The sequence below is a fragment of the Archocentrus centrarchus genome, chromosome 6, assembly GCF_007364275.1.
Source record: "Archocentrus centrarchus isolate MPI-CPG fArcCen1 chromosome 6, fArcCen1, whole genome shotgun sequence".
In the NCBI taxonomy this organism is placed as follows: Eukaryota; Metazoa; Chordata; class Actinopteri; order Cichliformes; family Cichlidae; genus Archocentrus; species Archocentrus centrarchus.
In genome coordinates this window covers 35,282,792-35,300,155 of record NC_044351.1, presented here as the reverse complement: position 1 = coordinate 35,300,155, position 17,364 = coordinate 35,282,792, and the positions used below count along the sequence as shown (strand labels likewise).

The 17,364-nt window shown below is 45.6% G+C and overlaps 1 protein-coding gene across 2 annotated transcripts in view; it reads right to left on the bottom strand.

Annotated features, from left to right (window-relative positions):
• Positions 1-17,364, bottom strand: part of LOC115782318 (polypeptide N-acetylgalactosaminyltransferase 18-like) — a 213,830-nt gene that overhangs the window by 87,504 nt on the left and 108,962 nt on the right. For both annotated transcript variants that reach the window (XM_030732430.1, XM_030732431.1), the window contains exons 2-3: positions 4,635-4,842; positions 4,388-4,554 (exon numbers count right to left, since the gene is read on the bottom strand). In XM_030732430.1, the coding sequence (XP_030588290.1) occupies positions 4,388-4,554; positions 4,635-4,842 (375 nt within the window). The remainder of the gene's footprint in view (positions 1-4,387; positions 4,555-4,634; positions 4,843-17,364) is intronic.

Sequence of the window (17,364 nt, the reverse complement as noted above, 5' to 3'; positions counted from 1 at the left end):
CCCCCAGACTATGCATCTTAGGTGATGTCAGTGAATTAATTATGGAGTTAAATATATCACACATAGTTCTTACTGCCTTGTGCATCGCTAAGAAGATGATCCTCATGAACTGGAAGACAAAAAATAAACTATGTATTACTCAGTACAGAAATTTATTAGTAGATCATGTTAGTTTAGAGAGAATGTCTGCTTCTTCTAAAAACAAATTGGAGGAATTTGACTCTCTTTGGTTCCCACTGCTCAGCTCCATTACTTAGTGGGGGTGGTGGGCTGCGGGCTCTGCTCCTGATGTGCTTTGTGGGGGGGTGGGGGGGGACTCCGGGGGCCTGGGTAGCTGGTAGCCTCCTGAGGCTGGGGTCCTGGGGCGACCTTCTGGTGATGTCTGTGCGCCTGTCCTGGTTGATGGTGGTGGGGGCTTGGATGGTGCTGCCTTCGGTCCTGGGGTGTGGGCGGGGTGCTTGGGGGGGTGGTGCCGGCCCTCGGTCGGTTGGCTGGTCTTCCCTGTATGGCTTGGGGGCTGGGGTCTGGGGCCCCGGCACTGGGGCCGCGCCGGCTCCCGGTGGGCCCCCCCAGGCGCGGGGGGGGCCTCTGCTGTCCCGGCCGCGCCGCCGGGGGGGGTGGGTTGGCCTGACGTCGGGATGTCCGGTCTGCGCTTTTGGGGCCCTGGGGTGCCTGCATTGCAGGGGGGTGGGGTGGGGGATGGGGCCGCGGTGGGGTGGTTGGGGGGGACTGGGCACTGCATTTCCATGCCCAGGCCAGTATGTCCTGTCGCCTGTTTGTGTCTATTGTTGAGTGAATGGGCATCTAGGAGGAGCGGGCCGCCCTCTGCGGTGGGGGCGAGGGCGCCAACCTCGGGTGCTGCAGTGCTCCGGGATGCTGTCACCACGGCCCCGGGCTCACCTCCCCCTGCCCTGTGCTGGGGTGTGGGAGGTCGGGGTGCCTATTGAGCCAGCGGCCAGCTGGCTCTCTTCTTCCAGGATTTTTCCTGGTCATATGCCCCCCCCCCCCTCCCCCTCCCCCTCCCCATACACAAACACACACACACACACACACACAGAATACACATCACTCACAGATGTAGGATGGAGAGGCCACGTGGAGAGCTGCACCACCACTTGCCTCTCCGTTTTAATTGCACTTTAGTCATTATAACTCACAACACATACACACTTACACCCTGATACACATAGGACCTTTGGGGCAGGCATGTTACTCAGAGGTTGATGAGATGGGCCGCTGAGGTGGCCCCACTCGGATCCTCGTCACTGTCTGTCTCCAAATTTTATTTGCACTTTAGACATGGAGGGTTTTGGGGGGGCAGTGTGGGCAAGCGCTGACGACCAACAGTTGGCGCTTGTGGCATAACTGTCCCCTCAATTTTAACTGCACCCTATACACCTCATTCACTCACAAACATTAACACATAGACCTACAAGTTGGGGAGGAGGAGGGGTGGATGGGTCATCTTACACCCCGATTTCTTGCGTCTCGCCCGGGGTAGGGGTCGGGTGGTTCCTTGGGGACCGGGCTGGTGGCGTCCTGGGGTCGCTGTTGGCCCTGGGGTGGTTTCCACTTGCCCCGCCTTCAGAGGGTGGGTAGCTATGGATGAATGTGTGTCTTTGTGTATTTGTCACCGTCTCCGTGAGTATGGGTGGGTGAGTGAATGTGTATGTATGGCATATCTGTGTGTGGGTAAGTATGTATGGGCATGTATGAGTATCTGTGTATAAATGTGTACACGGGTGTCTGGGTGTGTTTGTATGTATGGCTGGACCTGGGTCTGGGCCTTGTGCCTTGCCTCCTGGCCGCTCCTTGCTGGTTGCCTCCTCCCCCCTACCCCCCTGGGATGGGGGTGCCTCGGGGTTCCTGGGTGGGGCTGGGTGTTCTGGCGTGGGTGCTGGCCTGCCCCCCTTGGGGGTGCGGTGCGGGGCTGCGTTGGCTTCTTCGGCGTGGGGGGGGGCTCTGTGGAGGGTCGGGCGGTCCTTGGGTGCCGTGGGCCCGGGAGCCCTGCCGCCGGCCAGGGCAGGGGGCTGGCCGCGGGGGGGGGGCTGGCTTCTCATCGCCTTGGGTTCCCTGGAGCCCTCGCTCCTCGACTGGGGGGGCTCCGTCTGAGACCACCCTCTCCCGTCTGCTGGGGTAGGTGTGCGGTTGTCTTTGGACTGAGTGGCCGGGGGTCTTCCTGGCTCTTGGTGGGCTGCTGGTGGCCTGGGGTTCCGGGGGCTTTCCGTACCTGCCTCTGGCTTCTGATGGGTGGAGCTGCAGCGTTTTGCCCTCATTGGTAAGTACGTTCCATGACACAGACACAAACGCCCACTCAATCACAACTCAACAAAATTGTTGGTGTGCGTAACATGCTTTGTTAGTTTTGTTTTTCACACACAAATTTATTTTTGCAAGTATTGATAGTATTTTTTTATATGTTAAAGTGATGAAGTATCTGATTAATAGACTTGTGCTCTTTCCCCTTTTTTTTTTTTTTTTTTGCTCCCTTTCTCTCTCCCTTTTTCTTCTCTTTATTTTCCTCTTCTGCAGCCTGTCAGCTCTGGCTGTTACATAGTATGTGGAAAAATAACTCAGATAAATAAAATAAAGGGTTAAAACAACAACAAGAAGAGCCTATTGAGAACCTATAGAGCTCATCTTGAAATAGCAAATATGTTTGGCACAACAACGCATTCAGATCACAGTTCTGCTTGCAAGATCTACCAGACATGACAGGCTAAAAAAAAAAAAAAAAAAAAAAAAAAAAAAAAAAAAAAAAAAAAAAAAAATATATATAAAAGAAGTGGTGCCGGGTAGAACAAACCGCATCTCCGACATGCATTTTAGGAGAGGCATCGAGATCCTTAAGTACCCATGATGGATTTCAGCACTGATTTGAATGTCATCCGTCTCACAAACACTGAATCACAGATAACACACAGGTCCTGCTGTCCACACACATCATTGTTGAAAGGTTTAAAAAGCAAAATAACTTTTATTTCATCATTTTTGATACCACTATTTACAGAACAATCAGGTGACAGTTCCTGCCCCCACAGACAGGGGGTGCCATCACAGGCCTGACACTTCAGGTGTGTCCCTCCTCCTGTTATACACCTGGAGACTGAGTTTACATTTGAGTCTATCATTGGTGGCTTTTTGTCAGCACCTGCCTGTCCATGACTACACAACACACTAAACACACTAAACACACAAACACAGGACACTGCTGTCCTGATCCTGGGTCTGTTTTCAGGTTTGGGTTTTTTGGCTCTGTTGATTTTATTTTTGTTGATCTTTGGTTTGTGTTTATATTTATTCCACGTGTTCTTTAGTACACCCTGTCCTTCATTTGGAGTTGCTTTAGTTTGATGCTTCCTTCCGTGTTCCCGCCTCCCTGTCTTAGTCCGGGTCTCTGTCTCCATGCCAACCTGTTTTACTTTGCTAGTTCCTCATCTCGCGTGCTTCCTGTCCAGTTCTGCTTCTTCTCATCCTGTTTAATTATTCCCAGTTGTGTCTCCACCGGTTCTCTCGTTCTCATGTGTTTGTATTTAAGGCTGAGTTAGTTTGTGGTCGTGTGTTTCCCTGTTCTAGTTACTTTGATTATTTGTTATTTGGGTCCACATCCTGCCTGCCACACTGCCAAACACACAACTACAGACCAACTACAGACCACCAAACACACCAACTACAGACCGCCAAACACACCAACTACAGACCAATTACACACTCCAAACATGCTAAACTCTCTCAAAACTCTCAGATTTAAACTCAGTGTTGCTGTTTGTCTATCATTGCTTCACTCACAACTTTCACCTGTTGCTCAGCAACCAAATGCCACCAGTTGCCATATAATTTTTGATTGATTGATGTGGTGCATTTTTCCACCAATAGGAAAGGGGACATTATGATTTTTAAATATTTTTTAGCACTTCCTGCAAAAGAAGATCCTGTTTTCACTGTTTCTTCCTGCACAAACGTGCGTCACATGTAAGGACATTATACAGGAAAAAGCACGGCGCAACTTATTGATCGTAACTCTGGCTTTACTTGGTGTACCAACACAATTTAAAAACTGGTACATAGTTTGAAGCACGCACCTTTGATACAAGTTGAAATGGAGACTCACTGAGGCCGCGTCCTGCTGCCTCATCATCTTAAATTGATGATGTCATCTGTTGACTCCAGAGGGCCAAAGATCGAGATTTCTTTTTTTTTTTAATACCTTGACCCAATTATGGCAAAAATGTAATGAGATGATCTGGGGGTTACTGGCCATATTCAGTATGAATCGGACTGTTAGTTTTGCTGTAATTCTGTTGACAAACAAACAAACAAACCAAAACCAATACCCGGTTCCCCCTCCGGGGGCAGGGTAACGATGAGGAAGGTTTAAGATTCTTACAGCTGTTGCTGTGGTCATCCACCAGTATGATTTCTTTCAGCAGGTGGGACGGCGTCCTCTGGACCGCTGTGTGGATGGAGCGCAACAACACCGACAAGGCCTCATTCACAAAGATGAAGATGACACTGAGCTGGGGAAGGTCTGATGAATATGAGATGTTTCTGCATCTGAAGGGAAACACCAACATTCAGAGGCTGTTAAATCCAAACAGGAAAACCCTAACCCTAACCCTTTAACTCAGACTCACCCGTCTGGCCGTAAATCCGGAATTGGTCGGGTAAGGGAGATGCGGTCGCTAAGGTAACCGTTGTAGCCATAGTATCGGAACTTCTTGAGGGCAACCCTCCGGCTCTCTGGGCCAAGGTCGTGACCCCAGTGGTTGAACAGCGAGGAGGCGGGGTCTGAGGCTGTGTCTGATGAGGATGCTGCATCTTCCCCATCCTTCTGGGGCGTGTCTGTGGACAGAGAATGAGAGGTTGATGCATTAATGAGTTTTTTACTTAAGGAAAACATTTTAAATATCTCCAAGTTTTCTTTAACAGCTTTCAACACCTTCACTAACCGCCATGTTGCCAGCTGCTCTGACAGCGCCCCAACATTACACTGTGGAGAAATGTAATGACTAATGAACTTCCTTCAGCTCTATTCATGGTGCTTTCTTAGGAAAAATGACTGTGACTGACTCTAAGCATGCTGTGTGGTTATCAAACAAAACCTGTTTGCTGAGAGAATCGTTTCAGCAGGGGAAAAAGGATGGGACACAAATGTAACAGATTTTTACTGTCGTTCCAAATGAGTCCATCTGGCAGCTACGCAGATCTGTTTCTGCAGAGGTGGACACAAATCCATTAACATGCCCCATGTGACACTTAGATAAACTCAGTGAACTGGTGGAAAACAATAATAACAAAAAACATGCTTGAGGCATATTTGATGGTTTGAAATACTGATTTAAAATAAAATGACAGTGTGCAAACAGAGCAGAAGGCTCCGGAGTATTCCGGCTTTCACTGTGTGGCTGCAGAATTTGAATGCAGGGGTCTGTTTGTCCGAATCCCTGGAAGACCGGGATCATCTGAGACGATGAAATATTCATGAACTGAGGCCGGCTGAAATTTCTCACTCAGGTGTACAGGTGTTCAAAACAGACAAACAAAAACTTCTTCAATCCATAAAAATGAACTCAACACAGAGTGTGGCAGTCAAGAAGGTCTAATCCATACCACAGTGATTTGAATGCTTAAAGTTAAACATTCAGAGTTTTTTTGAAGAAGGAAATAAAATAAAATATGAATTCAATTTTTCAAAAAGAAAATATTTGTTTTCTTTTCCCATGACTGCAGCTGACAGTTGCTGCCTTCTTTAACCCGTTTAGAAGAAGCACACACAGCGCTGGCTGTCAGCCTTTAACACATCTGACATTCAGCAGGACTCACCTGTGCTCTGCCAGGTGTGTATTTCATGTAAAGGTGACACATTTACTGCCTTCTGCTCAAAAACTGAAAGCTCATCAGCTTCAAACCATCATCCACAACTTCCAACTGAACACATCACAACTGTAATCACCTGTGACCCTGTTATCAGTGACGGTCCACGGCACACCAGTAATAAACCATTAATGGTGCTTCCCAACAGCAGTGGCCTCTGAGAGCCACACCTCAGAGACTTTAGGAGACTACAAAGACTCGACGGCCTTCACCGAACACATCCGTTATCAGCATTGGCAGGATTCGACAGACCAAGCTTATCAGGACCTAAGAGTATAATACTAAGTATATAATATAGGAACTAATGCAATGCTAGTGCCAGAAACCACACCAGCCACCCCCATGTCCAAGTCCTAAGACCAACTAACAACCAGTGAAAAAATGTGCATTCCCAACAGCGACGTGCCTGCAAACACTCGCCGTTAGAGGAAGTGAAAAGTGTGACACAAACTGGAAACAGAGACTGATGAGTAGAAGTTCCACCTCTTTAAATGCGTCAGTTGCAGCACAAAGGAACGACTTTTATGTTGAAGGCGAATGTTTTCCATCCCTGGTTTGCATCGAGCAGAAAGTGAGTCCAGTGGAAGGCAGGCTGAGGATGCTTATTTGCAGCCTTCTATAGACATTGTGTCCCGCTGTGTTTGTTCACCATGACTGCAGCTAAATGATTGATTTCTACCTTTATTAAAAAAAAAAGCAGGGGGGGCAACTGTCAGAAACCCCGGTTCAACTCTTCACTCTCACTTTTTCTTGAGAGGGGATGAAAATCAAACTTCAGGGGCTTTCTTTAAGGCACAGACCTGATCACATGAACAAAAACTAAACTCCATCATTCTGATGTGTTATTTGGGGTATTTGATCAATCTTTAAACCTCCTGACCAGCACGCTTTAACCAGGTATTCCACATGGGTGTGCATGGCATTCATGGGAAGCTGGAATCATGAGAAGATATTGCAGAGGTTTGTGGTTTGATCCTGGTTTCTTTAGTCTGACTTTAAGCTTGTGGCTCAAACCAGTCAAACATCTTTTCTTCTATTTTCTGCCCTCCAAAGTGGAATCATGAAGGGCTGTGAAGTGCCTCCTTCCCAGGGTGAATGGCTTTTTTTTATTACTTTGAACAGCAGTACTTCCCCTTTTGGTAATAACATGCTCCGAGCTCTCGTGGGTGAAATGGCACCTCCCTCCAAGTCCACTCATAGCCTCATAATAAGCACCCTAAAAGCACTGCAAATGATTCTGTGTTCCATTTTTCTTGGCCACAAATGCATTCTGAGTCATACAAAGTTTTTCAGAGTTTTAAGTCACCTCATTTGCAGCCATTTATATTCACTGATGCATTTAGTTAATGCACAGTGCTTTTCAGAGGAGGAAAAGAAAAAACGTGGAGGGGGAGAGGAGAGATGGATAACAGATTGAACCTGTGTCGGCTCCTCTGCGCTCGAGTTGAGAACAGATGAGCAGAGGGAGTGTTGTGACCTGCACTGCACTGTGTTAGACAAACTTCATTACTAATTTAGTTGGACCAAGCTACCCTTTACAGCACAGCTGGAGGGCACATCATAGCTCTGTACAAGAAGTCAGGGAGTATAAAGTGGAACAATGCTGAGGTTGTGCGTGTGTGTGTGTATTAGACAGTGGCAAGTGTAATGTTTGTACAAATGATGTACGTGCCATAGGGACACAGTGCTGACGGCATGAGACGGTGTAATATTAAAGTCGAATTTACTGTACCACAAGTGTGGGTTTGCATGTATGTGTGTCATTTCCTGTGGAAATCTAAACGGACCGAATGAGCAAAGATGGCCCATAAAACCCACAGACTGTAAATAAAAGAGGGACACGGCCACTGCAGATTTCTCCCATATTGGCTTCTCCTCATTGGCTCCCTGTTAAATCCAGAACAGAATTTAAAATTATTTTCCTCCTCACTTTAATAATCAGGCCCATCTTATCTCAAAGACCTCATAGTACCATATCACCCTAATAGAGCACTTCGCTCTCAGACTGCTGGCTTACTTGTGGTTCCTAGGATACTTAAGAGTAGAATGGGAGGCAGAGCCTTCAGCTTTCAGGCCCCTCTTCTGTGGAACCAGCTCCCAGCTTGGATTCAGGAGACAGACACCCTCTCTATTTTTAAGATTAGGCTTAAAACTTTTCTTTATGATCAAGCTTATAGTTAGGGCTGGATCAGGTGACCCTGAACCCTCCCTTAGTTATGCTGCTATAGGCCTAGGCTGCTGGGGGGTTCCCATGATGCACTGTGTTTCTTTTCATTGACCTCTTTTTGCTCTGTTTATACCCCACTCTGCATTTAATCATTAGTTATTATTAATCCCCCCCCCCCCCCCCCCCCCCCCCCCACAGCAGATGACCCCCCCCTCCCTGAGCCTGGTTCTGCTGGAGGTTTCTTCCTGTTAAAGGGAGTTTTTCCTTCCCACTGTCACCAAGTGCTTGCTCATAGGGGGTCGTTTAGACTGTTGGGTTTTCTCTGTATTATTGTAGGGTCTTTACCCACAATACAAAGCACCTTGAGATGACTGTTTGTTGTGCTATATGAATAAAACTGAATTGAACTGAATGTCAAAAACTGGTTCTGGACTCTGCTTAAGCATTTTGGCTGATGCTACATCGGGTTTTTGGAGCCAGAATGTAACATTTTTGGAGGGCGGAGCTTCTTCAGCTAATGCCAAATAGCTTAGTTAGCACACGTGCTTATTCAACACACAGACATACACATCTGCTCATTAATACTGAGCAACAAACTAATGGAGTCCTTTTGCTGAGTCCTTTCACTCACCAAAACTAAAGCACAAACTTCTTATTCAAACGAGCCCGTGCAAACGACCTATGAATTTTTTTTTTTTTTTAAAGAAGGACAGGTTCTCATCATCATTCAGCCTCTGGGGAGCATGAATATCACATCAGTTTGACCAAAAGGACTGCTGTACTAAATGTACTAAAATATTTTTAGTTTCACTGACTTTGTTACTCAGTTTGTGTTACTGTGACCTGACAAACACCAACACAGTGTAAGACGGTCAGCACACAAACATGAGTCCGGCAGCAGCCACGACTGAACTGCTGCAGTAAACACTGGAACTTTGTCCAGTCGTACCCTTGTTGGGATGGGAACCTGGCACCACATCAGTATCTGCTCAGCTGTAATTACACACACACACACACACACACACACACACACACACACACACACACACACAATGCACACACACAGAAAAGAATGAGGGTGAGGTGGACAATTTTGGAAAGAAATTCATCATTTATTGCCTCAAAAAAGAAGCTTTGATGATAAAAGTTAGCCTATGAAAATGCAATTGGGAAGAAAAAGGACAGGAGAAACAAAAAATAGTGATGACAAGAGCACAAAACACAGAGGACAAAGGAGACTCACAAAATTAAAGTGCCGACAGGATGCTGAGTGAGGTATGAGAGTGATGAAGGGGATGAGGGGCAGAAAGTGATGAGGAGAACAAGGAAATAAAAGGACGTGACAGAAGGTATTCATCCCCGGGCATCTGTAAACCAGGCAACCCCGAGCTTTGTCACATCAGCTCACACACACACACACACACACACACACACACACACACACACACACACACACACACACACACACACACACACACACACACACACACACACACACTTCCTGCAGACCTGAGGGCATCAGAGCCGGACTCCCTACAACCTAATGGATTGTAAATGGGAGGTGCTGCTGGGTGACAAAGTGGCTCACCTTGTCCTCCAGTCACTTTATATAAAATTGGCCTACGATTGGCTGAGCAGGCTGCACGCTGTGGCCCGGCTCTCCAGCCCCAGCAACACCACCGCAATCAGGGCTGAGCTCAGGCTCCATCAGGACTGAGAGGGACTACTCCAGAGCAGAATCAGAGTAAACACGGAGCAAAAATATAATGACCACATTTAAAGAATCTGCTTAAGGGGCTGAAAATGTTCTAGTTTATAATTTTATCTGCTTTTACTCAAGTCCAAGTGAAAAAAGTGAATATATAGAGGAGGTCATAAAGAAATCACTGAAATCTGATTTGATTTTAAATTAACCATCTGTGTGCCAGGTTGACTTAAACACTGCCAGTCAAAGGTTTGTGGTCCTTTAAATTAAAATGAAATTGAATTAACCACAAATGTAACTGGACCATTAATCATAAATCATTTATGATCATTATGGATCTATGTAGGTGCACAGAGGACCATTTTCAGCAGACGTCACTGTCGGTTATTAGAAAAAAAGCATTTCCAGTTTCCAATTACGTTAGCGCAGCTGAGACCTACTATTACGTTAATTAGAAAGGTACAGGTGTGTAGCTGAGTGTCTGCAGCATCAGCTTCTATAGGTAAAAGAAGAATAAGAGAGTGTGTCCTGGTGTAATAAATGGAGGGTATTCCATGCAGGAAAAAGGAAAAAGGCTGGGCTCATATGGGCATACCTCATAAAGGGCGAGCTCGTTAAGTTGATCAGTCTGGTCTACAGTTGCTGCTGCCTCTTCAAGCTGCTTTGCAACCCACCTCCAACCTACATCCTCCCTGTAGCCCTTTCATGCATGAATTATGAGAACCTCAGTCAAGATTTTTTTTTCTGAATGTTTTTATTTCTCTTTAGGCAAGAAAAAAATTCAATTAAAATTTTGTTTATGAACCTATTTTTCATGGAGTTCCAAATATGTCCACTCAGCTGGACACCATGCATTTGACTTTTCACCCAGAGAAATGTGTATTTAACACACCACTAACAGAAAATGATTTTGCAACCTCAGATCGACTGTCACTGCTGCTGATATTCACTAATCCTGATTCTCTTAATTACATTCAAATAACAAAAAAAAAAAACAACTCCCCATGACTGGCCAATGTATGGGTTGATGCACAAGCATCCACTGTGTTGACTGATATCCAACTATAACAACAAAACACAGGCAGACACAAGAGAACAGCTTTGAACAGCCGTCCACTGTAGTGACCACTATGCATGAAAGGGTTAATGCCGTTTATGGTATTGGTGGCATCTACACGTCCTCCCCATGCCTGTGTGGGTGCACGGCTTCCTCCCACGGTGTGTTAGGTTACCTGCTGATTCTAAATTGCTCATGCAGGTGTGAACGTGAGCGTGAATGGTTGTCTGTCTCTGAGGTAGCCCTGTGATGGATTGGTGTCCCCTGGCCTCTGCCCTATGACAGCTGGGTTAGGCTGCATTCTTTTAATACCAGCTGGGCGTAAGTCCTCTATCTGCTCTATGACCTCAGGAAACACTTTTTTAAATGGCTCAACTGCTAGTTGGAAATCTGACAACATGATGTGGAGAGTCAAAGAGGACGATAAAGCAAGTCGTTACCACACAATCTTCCTGGGTTTCTGCTCATTGTGTCACATTTCAAAAAACCAGCATGATAATGGCAAACACAGTCAGCATGCAGCTTCACAACAGGACTAACAAACTGGAAGATTTCAGGGTGGCTACATCTGTCTTTTCTAAACAGTCTACGGTGACACGGTTCCAGATACACCAACAGCCCGTTAGAGCTGAAAACCTTCTAGAAGCTGCTTCAGACGCACTCTGACACCACAGCGCCCGCCTGCCTCGGCTCTGAAACACTCCTCAGTTTGATGATCATGTCATGTAAAAATGTGGTGCTTGTTTGGTGTGATGAAACCTCGGCCAGCCCCAGCACACTGCTGTCTGTCAAACACTGGCTGGGTAACAGCTCACCAGCTGGGCTGTCACTTGAGTTTTGATTGACAGTCGGCTGGTAGACGGGGAGATGAAGTGATGATGACAAGTTTTCAGAAGGAGGTGCAACGCAGTTGAAGGGCTAAAGTCACCAAAATGATTTTAACGTCTAAACTGAACTGTGAGCAAAACCCAGGAATATCAAACTGCTGGGTTTTGATATTCCTGGGAACAGGATGTGTTTGAGCCTCTGACTGTCAATCTTCCAACCAAACGCTCGCTCACAAACATCCGAACAGAATGAAACAATTCAGGAAGAACGCTCATAACTAAAATGATGGAGATGTCTTTTGAGGACAGAGCCGCTATTATTAACATACAAGCACAGGGCCGTTAGCGCGGCGTGGATCTGCTCGAGGGCTGTGACGATGACTCAGAGCTGGAGCTTGTTTAGGGAGGAATAATTGAATGATGTCACCAAAAAAAAGGAGTATTCAGGATTTGGAGATCGTATCCTATTAGTAATCAGCTCCTATTTTGAGGGAATGAAAGCGTGGATACAGGCATCACTCATTTAGTGCTTTTTAGAGTAAAATCAGCACATGATGCTCATTCAGCCCCACTGATTCATGTGTGGGATACAAAGATGCACATAAACGGCTTAAACTGATCAACACCTGAAACGGGACATGAGCCCGATTTGCAGAACACCAAGCGTGGATGTTAAAACACTCAGTTAGACCTCGGCACATCCTCCGTGTACGCTCACGTTGCTCATCGGCCTTGCACTGAAACACGGCTGCTTTGCAGGAACCCGTCCCAGCAGGCTTTGCACTTGTAACACAAACAGGCGCCCACTCACACCCGAGGATTTGAAAGAATTTGTTTTCGTGGAGAGAATCTCATTTGCTCTGCAAGCCCCGCAACATTATCTCCCTGCGAAAGCTTTTTGTGTTCCAATATTTAAAGAGGCATAAGGGAAAACACAGGCAATTCATTTGCCTTTTGTAGCGACTCCGAGTCCCCTTCAAACCACACAACGACTCCTTTTTCACATCAGAGAGAGCCATGACTCACAAAAAGCACTTTTCCCATCGCTTGCTACACGTTTGATTATGTTGCCACTAGCGTGCTCGCACAAGAGTCATTTGCAATATGCTGTGTGGCTCCCAGCTGGGGCAAAAAGGGAGCGAATCCCTAAAGTAAAGGGCATGTAGCTTTCTTGCTGCTTATTACACAATGACACACACTGACAGAGTGTGTGTGGTGAGAGGGAGACAGGGAGGGATGGGGGCCTTTGAGCCAGAGTTCACACATGATTAATTTAATCAAGCTGTGAGCAGATGGTGATCTCTGTCTTCCTCCTCTCCCCTCAGGTATGAATAATGTGTTTAATGGATCACACCTGGACAAGTCCAATCTGTACTTACAGTGTAACCACCGAGGCAGACACAGGCATGCTTTGAGAAGTGGAATTGTAGCATTGCTCACTTCATATATCTGCTTAGATTCAGGCTTTTTAGCAGTCAGTCCTCGATCCCTCGAGGAGAGAGAAGTGTTGCAGATAGAAATGAAACTCTGCATGATATCTGGCACTTCCTGTGTGAGGAGGAGGAGAACGGCGGTGCTTTCTACTCTCTCAAATACAGATGGATTTCATGAACAACAGTAGTTCAACATTGTGGGAAATACCCGTTTGCTTTATTTCCTCTAGTGAGATAAGAAGATCAATAGTAATCTCGTGTCTAGTACAGAGCTAGAGCCGGGATAATGTTCAGTTTAGCTTAGCATAAAGAATGCTGGGGAAGGCTCACATAACTCTGTCCACAGAATTGCAATGAAGAAGAAAAAACATCCCTAATTAGAGCCCAAAAAGATGAGCTGTGGTTTCAGCCTGGGTGCTGCTGGAGCCATTACCTGAGAGAGAGATGGGCGCGGTCATTCTGAGCAACCTCCAAGACTGACCAGAGGCAAAGCATGTACTCACTGCCACTGTAATTAGAAACCTGGATCTCAGTCATCTACTTTTACTTCATTAGTTACAAAGTTATATAAGTTTTATAAAGTTACAAAGCCATCCTAGTTCCAGGTAAGCCAGGGCTTCCCACCGCCTGCATGGCTGCGTCACAGAAACACAGGTAGCTGCCAGGTAGTGCAGAGATAAAAAATACTGTTCAGTCCCCAAAACAGAAAGAATAGCACAGACTTGCTGGATGGTCTGCACTACAGAACTGACATCATTTATCAGATAATTGACTAAAAACTTCTCTTTAAGGTTCCAAAAGCACAAAGACGATCGTGAGATCCTGTTCAGTCTTTGAATTAACACAAAGCTACGAGGTCACACTTGTGGCCACAAAACTGGTAATAATTTAAAAGGTGATTTGTATAAATTCACCACCATGCAGCTCTCATGAAGGAGGAAGTCCAGGCTGTAGACATGCTTTTCTATCCAGACTGAAGTTATTCTAGGAAGCAGTTTCTCACACTTTTCCCCTCAGTGCTCGTTTTCTGTCATTTGCAGCTATATTCATACCCATACCATAATGCAGTCAAACGTGACATCCATGTATATTTTACAAGTGTGTGTACTCATACTTCCTTAGACCACTCTTATACTGCATATGTGCTTGTTGTACGTGAGTGTTACAGGATACTGCTGCCTCATATCAAAGACTAACCCAAAATTATGCTAGCAGCATTTCACTGGGATTTTTGAGCATTTAGTAGTTTTATAGCTCATCATGGCTCTGACCACACATTCAGATCTCCTAAAGACAGGACTGAGGTCTGGAGGCTGGTTAGGCCACTCCCTGACCTTATGTGCTTCTTTAGCCCCTCCTTTGTTGCCTTGGTGATATGTTTCCATGACCCCCCTTCAGTGTTCTGGCTGAAGGAGGGAGGTTCTCATCCAAGATCTGATGGCACCTGGCCCCATCCACTGCTTCCTCAATGTGGTGAAGTTGTCATTACATAAAAGTTTATGTAATGAAGTGTGTTTCTGAAAAGGTTACGGCCGTGTGTAGCTGCCTGTAGTTAGCAGACTGATCTAAATTCCTCCCCCCTCGCTCTGATAACCCTCCCCTCAGTGTTTACTGGGAATAATCCAGTGTTTTCCTCTTTGTCTCTGACAGACTGCAGCTTAAAGATCAGAGAGGCAGATTCCATTATGAAGCCATTTCCCTCCTTTAGCGCGCTGACAACCTTTTAAACCCATCTGCCATCATCTTCTCCCCATCTCGCTGTCTTCATAGCACGACGGCCACGACAAATGACTTCCATCCCTGCATCCTGTCTGTCTCTCAGTCTGCATACTGTGTGTGTGTGCGCGTGTGTGTGTGCGCGTGCAGAGGCAGCAGATCGTTTCCCTCTTCAGCCAAAAACATTAACCATAATGGTTCGCAGGGGAGATGCACATAATGTAACGCCAGCACACACTTTTATCTGTCTCACACTCACACACACACACACACACACACACACCACAGGGATCGTCCGTGACAAGAGGGTAATCTACGTCTTGATCGAAGCTCAACTGCAGTCTGGATTCTCCAATCGCCCACTTTCAGAGATCAATACAGATTGAGTGGGTCTTCCTGTAAATCCATACGGATCCTCTGCTGCCGCAGACGGCTCCACTGCTCCAATAATTACATTAGAGCCGCACTGATGAGCTTACACTGGCTCATACGAGGGGATGATCCGGACAATATGATTGCTGTAAAAGACATTTCTTGGAAAAGTTTAAAGCAGAGACGAGGAGAGATTTTGTTCTCAGACACAGATGAGATTGTGCTCTTGAATGTGCTCATTCTCCTTCGATGATGCTGCATCTCTTTCATGGTGACATGAGGCAAAGTTGGCTGCTTTAATACATACACGTATGGGCCGTGTGGTTCAGTTATAAAGCATTTTGTCCTGCTGAAATTACCAAAGGAAGCAGCCAGAAACCTCAGCTTAATATTTTTTATCTGGCCTGATGATATACATCCACTCATATGTGAAAATATATGTACGTGTGTGTCTGTGTATACATATAAGTACTGCATACATCACATGTTGTCTGCAATCATGTGAAAAAGAACGATTTTCATAGGGCTCTGAAGAACTCCATCCCATGATTCAGCAGTTGTAGAACCTCCTTCAGCAGCAATAATGTGAAATGATGGGTTTCTGGATGACTTCATCAGTCTCTCACATCACTGCGGAGGAATTTTCTCCCACTTTCCTTCACAGTGTAGCTTCAGCTGATTGAGGTTTGCAGCATTCATTTATGCACAGCTGTCTGAAGGTCCCACCACAGCAGTCAGAGTCTGGACTCTGGGTTGTTGCAGCAGTTTGTGGTCGACTCAGTGACTGCAGGGTGCCCAGGTCCTGTGTCTGTAACACAAACCCAGATCCTCCAAATGTGCTGCTGTGAATTATGGACAAACATCTGCACTTTGGTCTCGTCTGTCCAAAGGACCTTTATGGACTTAATTTCCTGCCAAAGAAAACCTGTTTTACAAACTGTCCTCAGATACCGCGCACACACACACACACACACACACACACACACACACACACAAAACATATTTTACAAACTGTCCCCGAGCACAAAATGATCTCTCCTTGCATACGAAACAATTCCACTCCTCTGCGATTAAAAAAAAAAATCATTTTTGGCAAAAAAAAAAAGCGATTTTTTTTTTTTGCCTGAAACATCTTTTGGCAATAAAGAGGTAATTTTTTTTTTCTTCATAAAATCACTTTTGGCAAAAAATGACTTTGGCCATTATTTTAGGAAGGTGATGAAATTTTACTTTGATTCACTCAAACAGTACAATCAGCTCTTCAGGCGAGGGAAACATATCTCAGCTGATACTAATGTACTCACTGCATGAAAAGGTAGAAAAAAGGTGAATGTACAGTGTAATTGTATATGGTACTGAGTAAACCTTTTAAAATGCTGAAGTTATGGAAAACTGGTTGTGTGTGACTTAGTAAAATTGAGTAAGAGTACAAACATGTTGGGACAATTAAACACTCCTTAGCATAACATACCCTTTCAGTAAGTCTTAAAAGGACTTAAATTCTTGGTTACTAACTTCAGATAATCAAAACGAACACATTTCCAAAGGCTTGTCTTTATGGTTCCTCCTTAAGACGAAAGCAACTTCATTAACTGTCAATGTTTTATCCAAAAAACAGTCCATGTATTTTGTTATAACTAGCTGAGGAAACAGAGTGAGTCTAACACCAGTCTTCTTTGGGTCCAACAGTTGTCTCGATAGCACCCCCTGCTGTCGAGGGGGGAAATGGGTAATTCCATCTAAGGTATCGCGTGACTTTTAGCAGAAACCACAGAGGAGTGGAATTGTTTCGTATGTGAGGAGAAGGTGTTTTGTATTTGAGGAGAGATCATTTTGTGCTCGAGGACAGTATGTAAAACAGGTTTTGAGTGTGTGCAGCACGTTCTCTTTGCGTGCTACCTTTTGGCGGGAAATGAACTCCATCGACGTTCCTGTAGTCCTGGTTTATTCAGATGCTGTTCTGCAAAACGAATCTGTGCTCTCTTTGAGGAGAAGAGGCATTCTCTGGGCACCCCTTCCACAAGCCATACCTGTTCAGTCTGTTTCTAACTGTGCTGTCATGAACTTTAACATTTAACATGCTAACTGAGGCCTGTAGAGTCTCAGATGGTTTTCAGGAATTTCTCTGAGCGTTGCACAGTCTGAGCTTGGGGTGGATTTGTTGGCTCATCCACTCCTTGACCAGCAAACTGCCAAACGTCTGCTTTTATTGA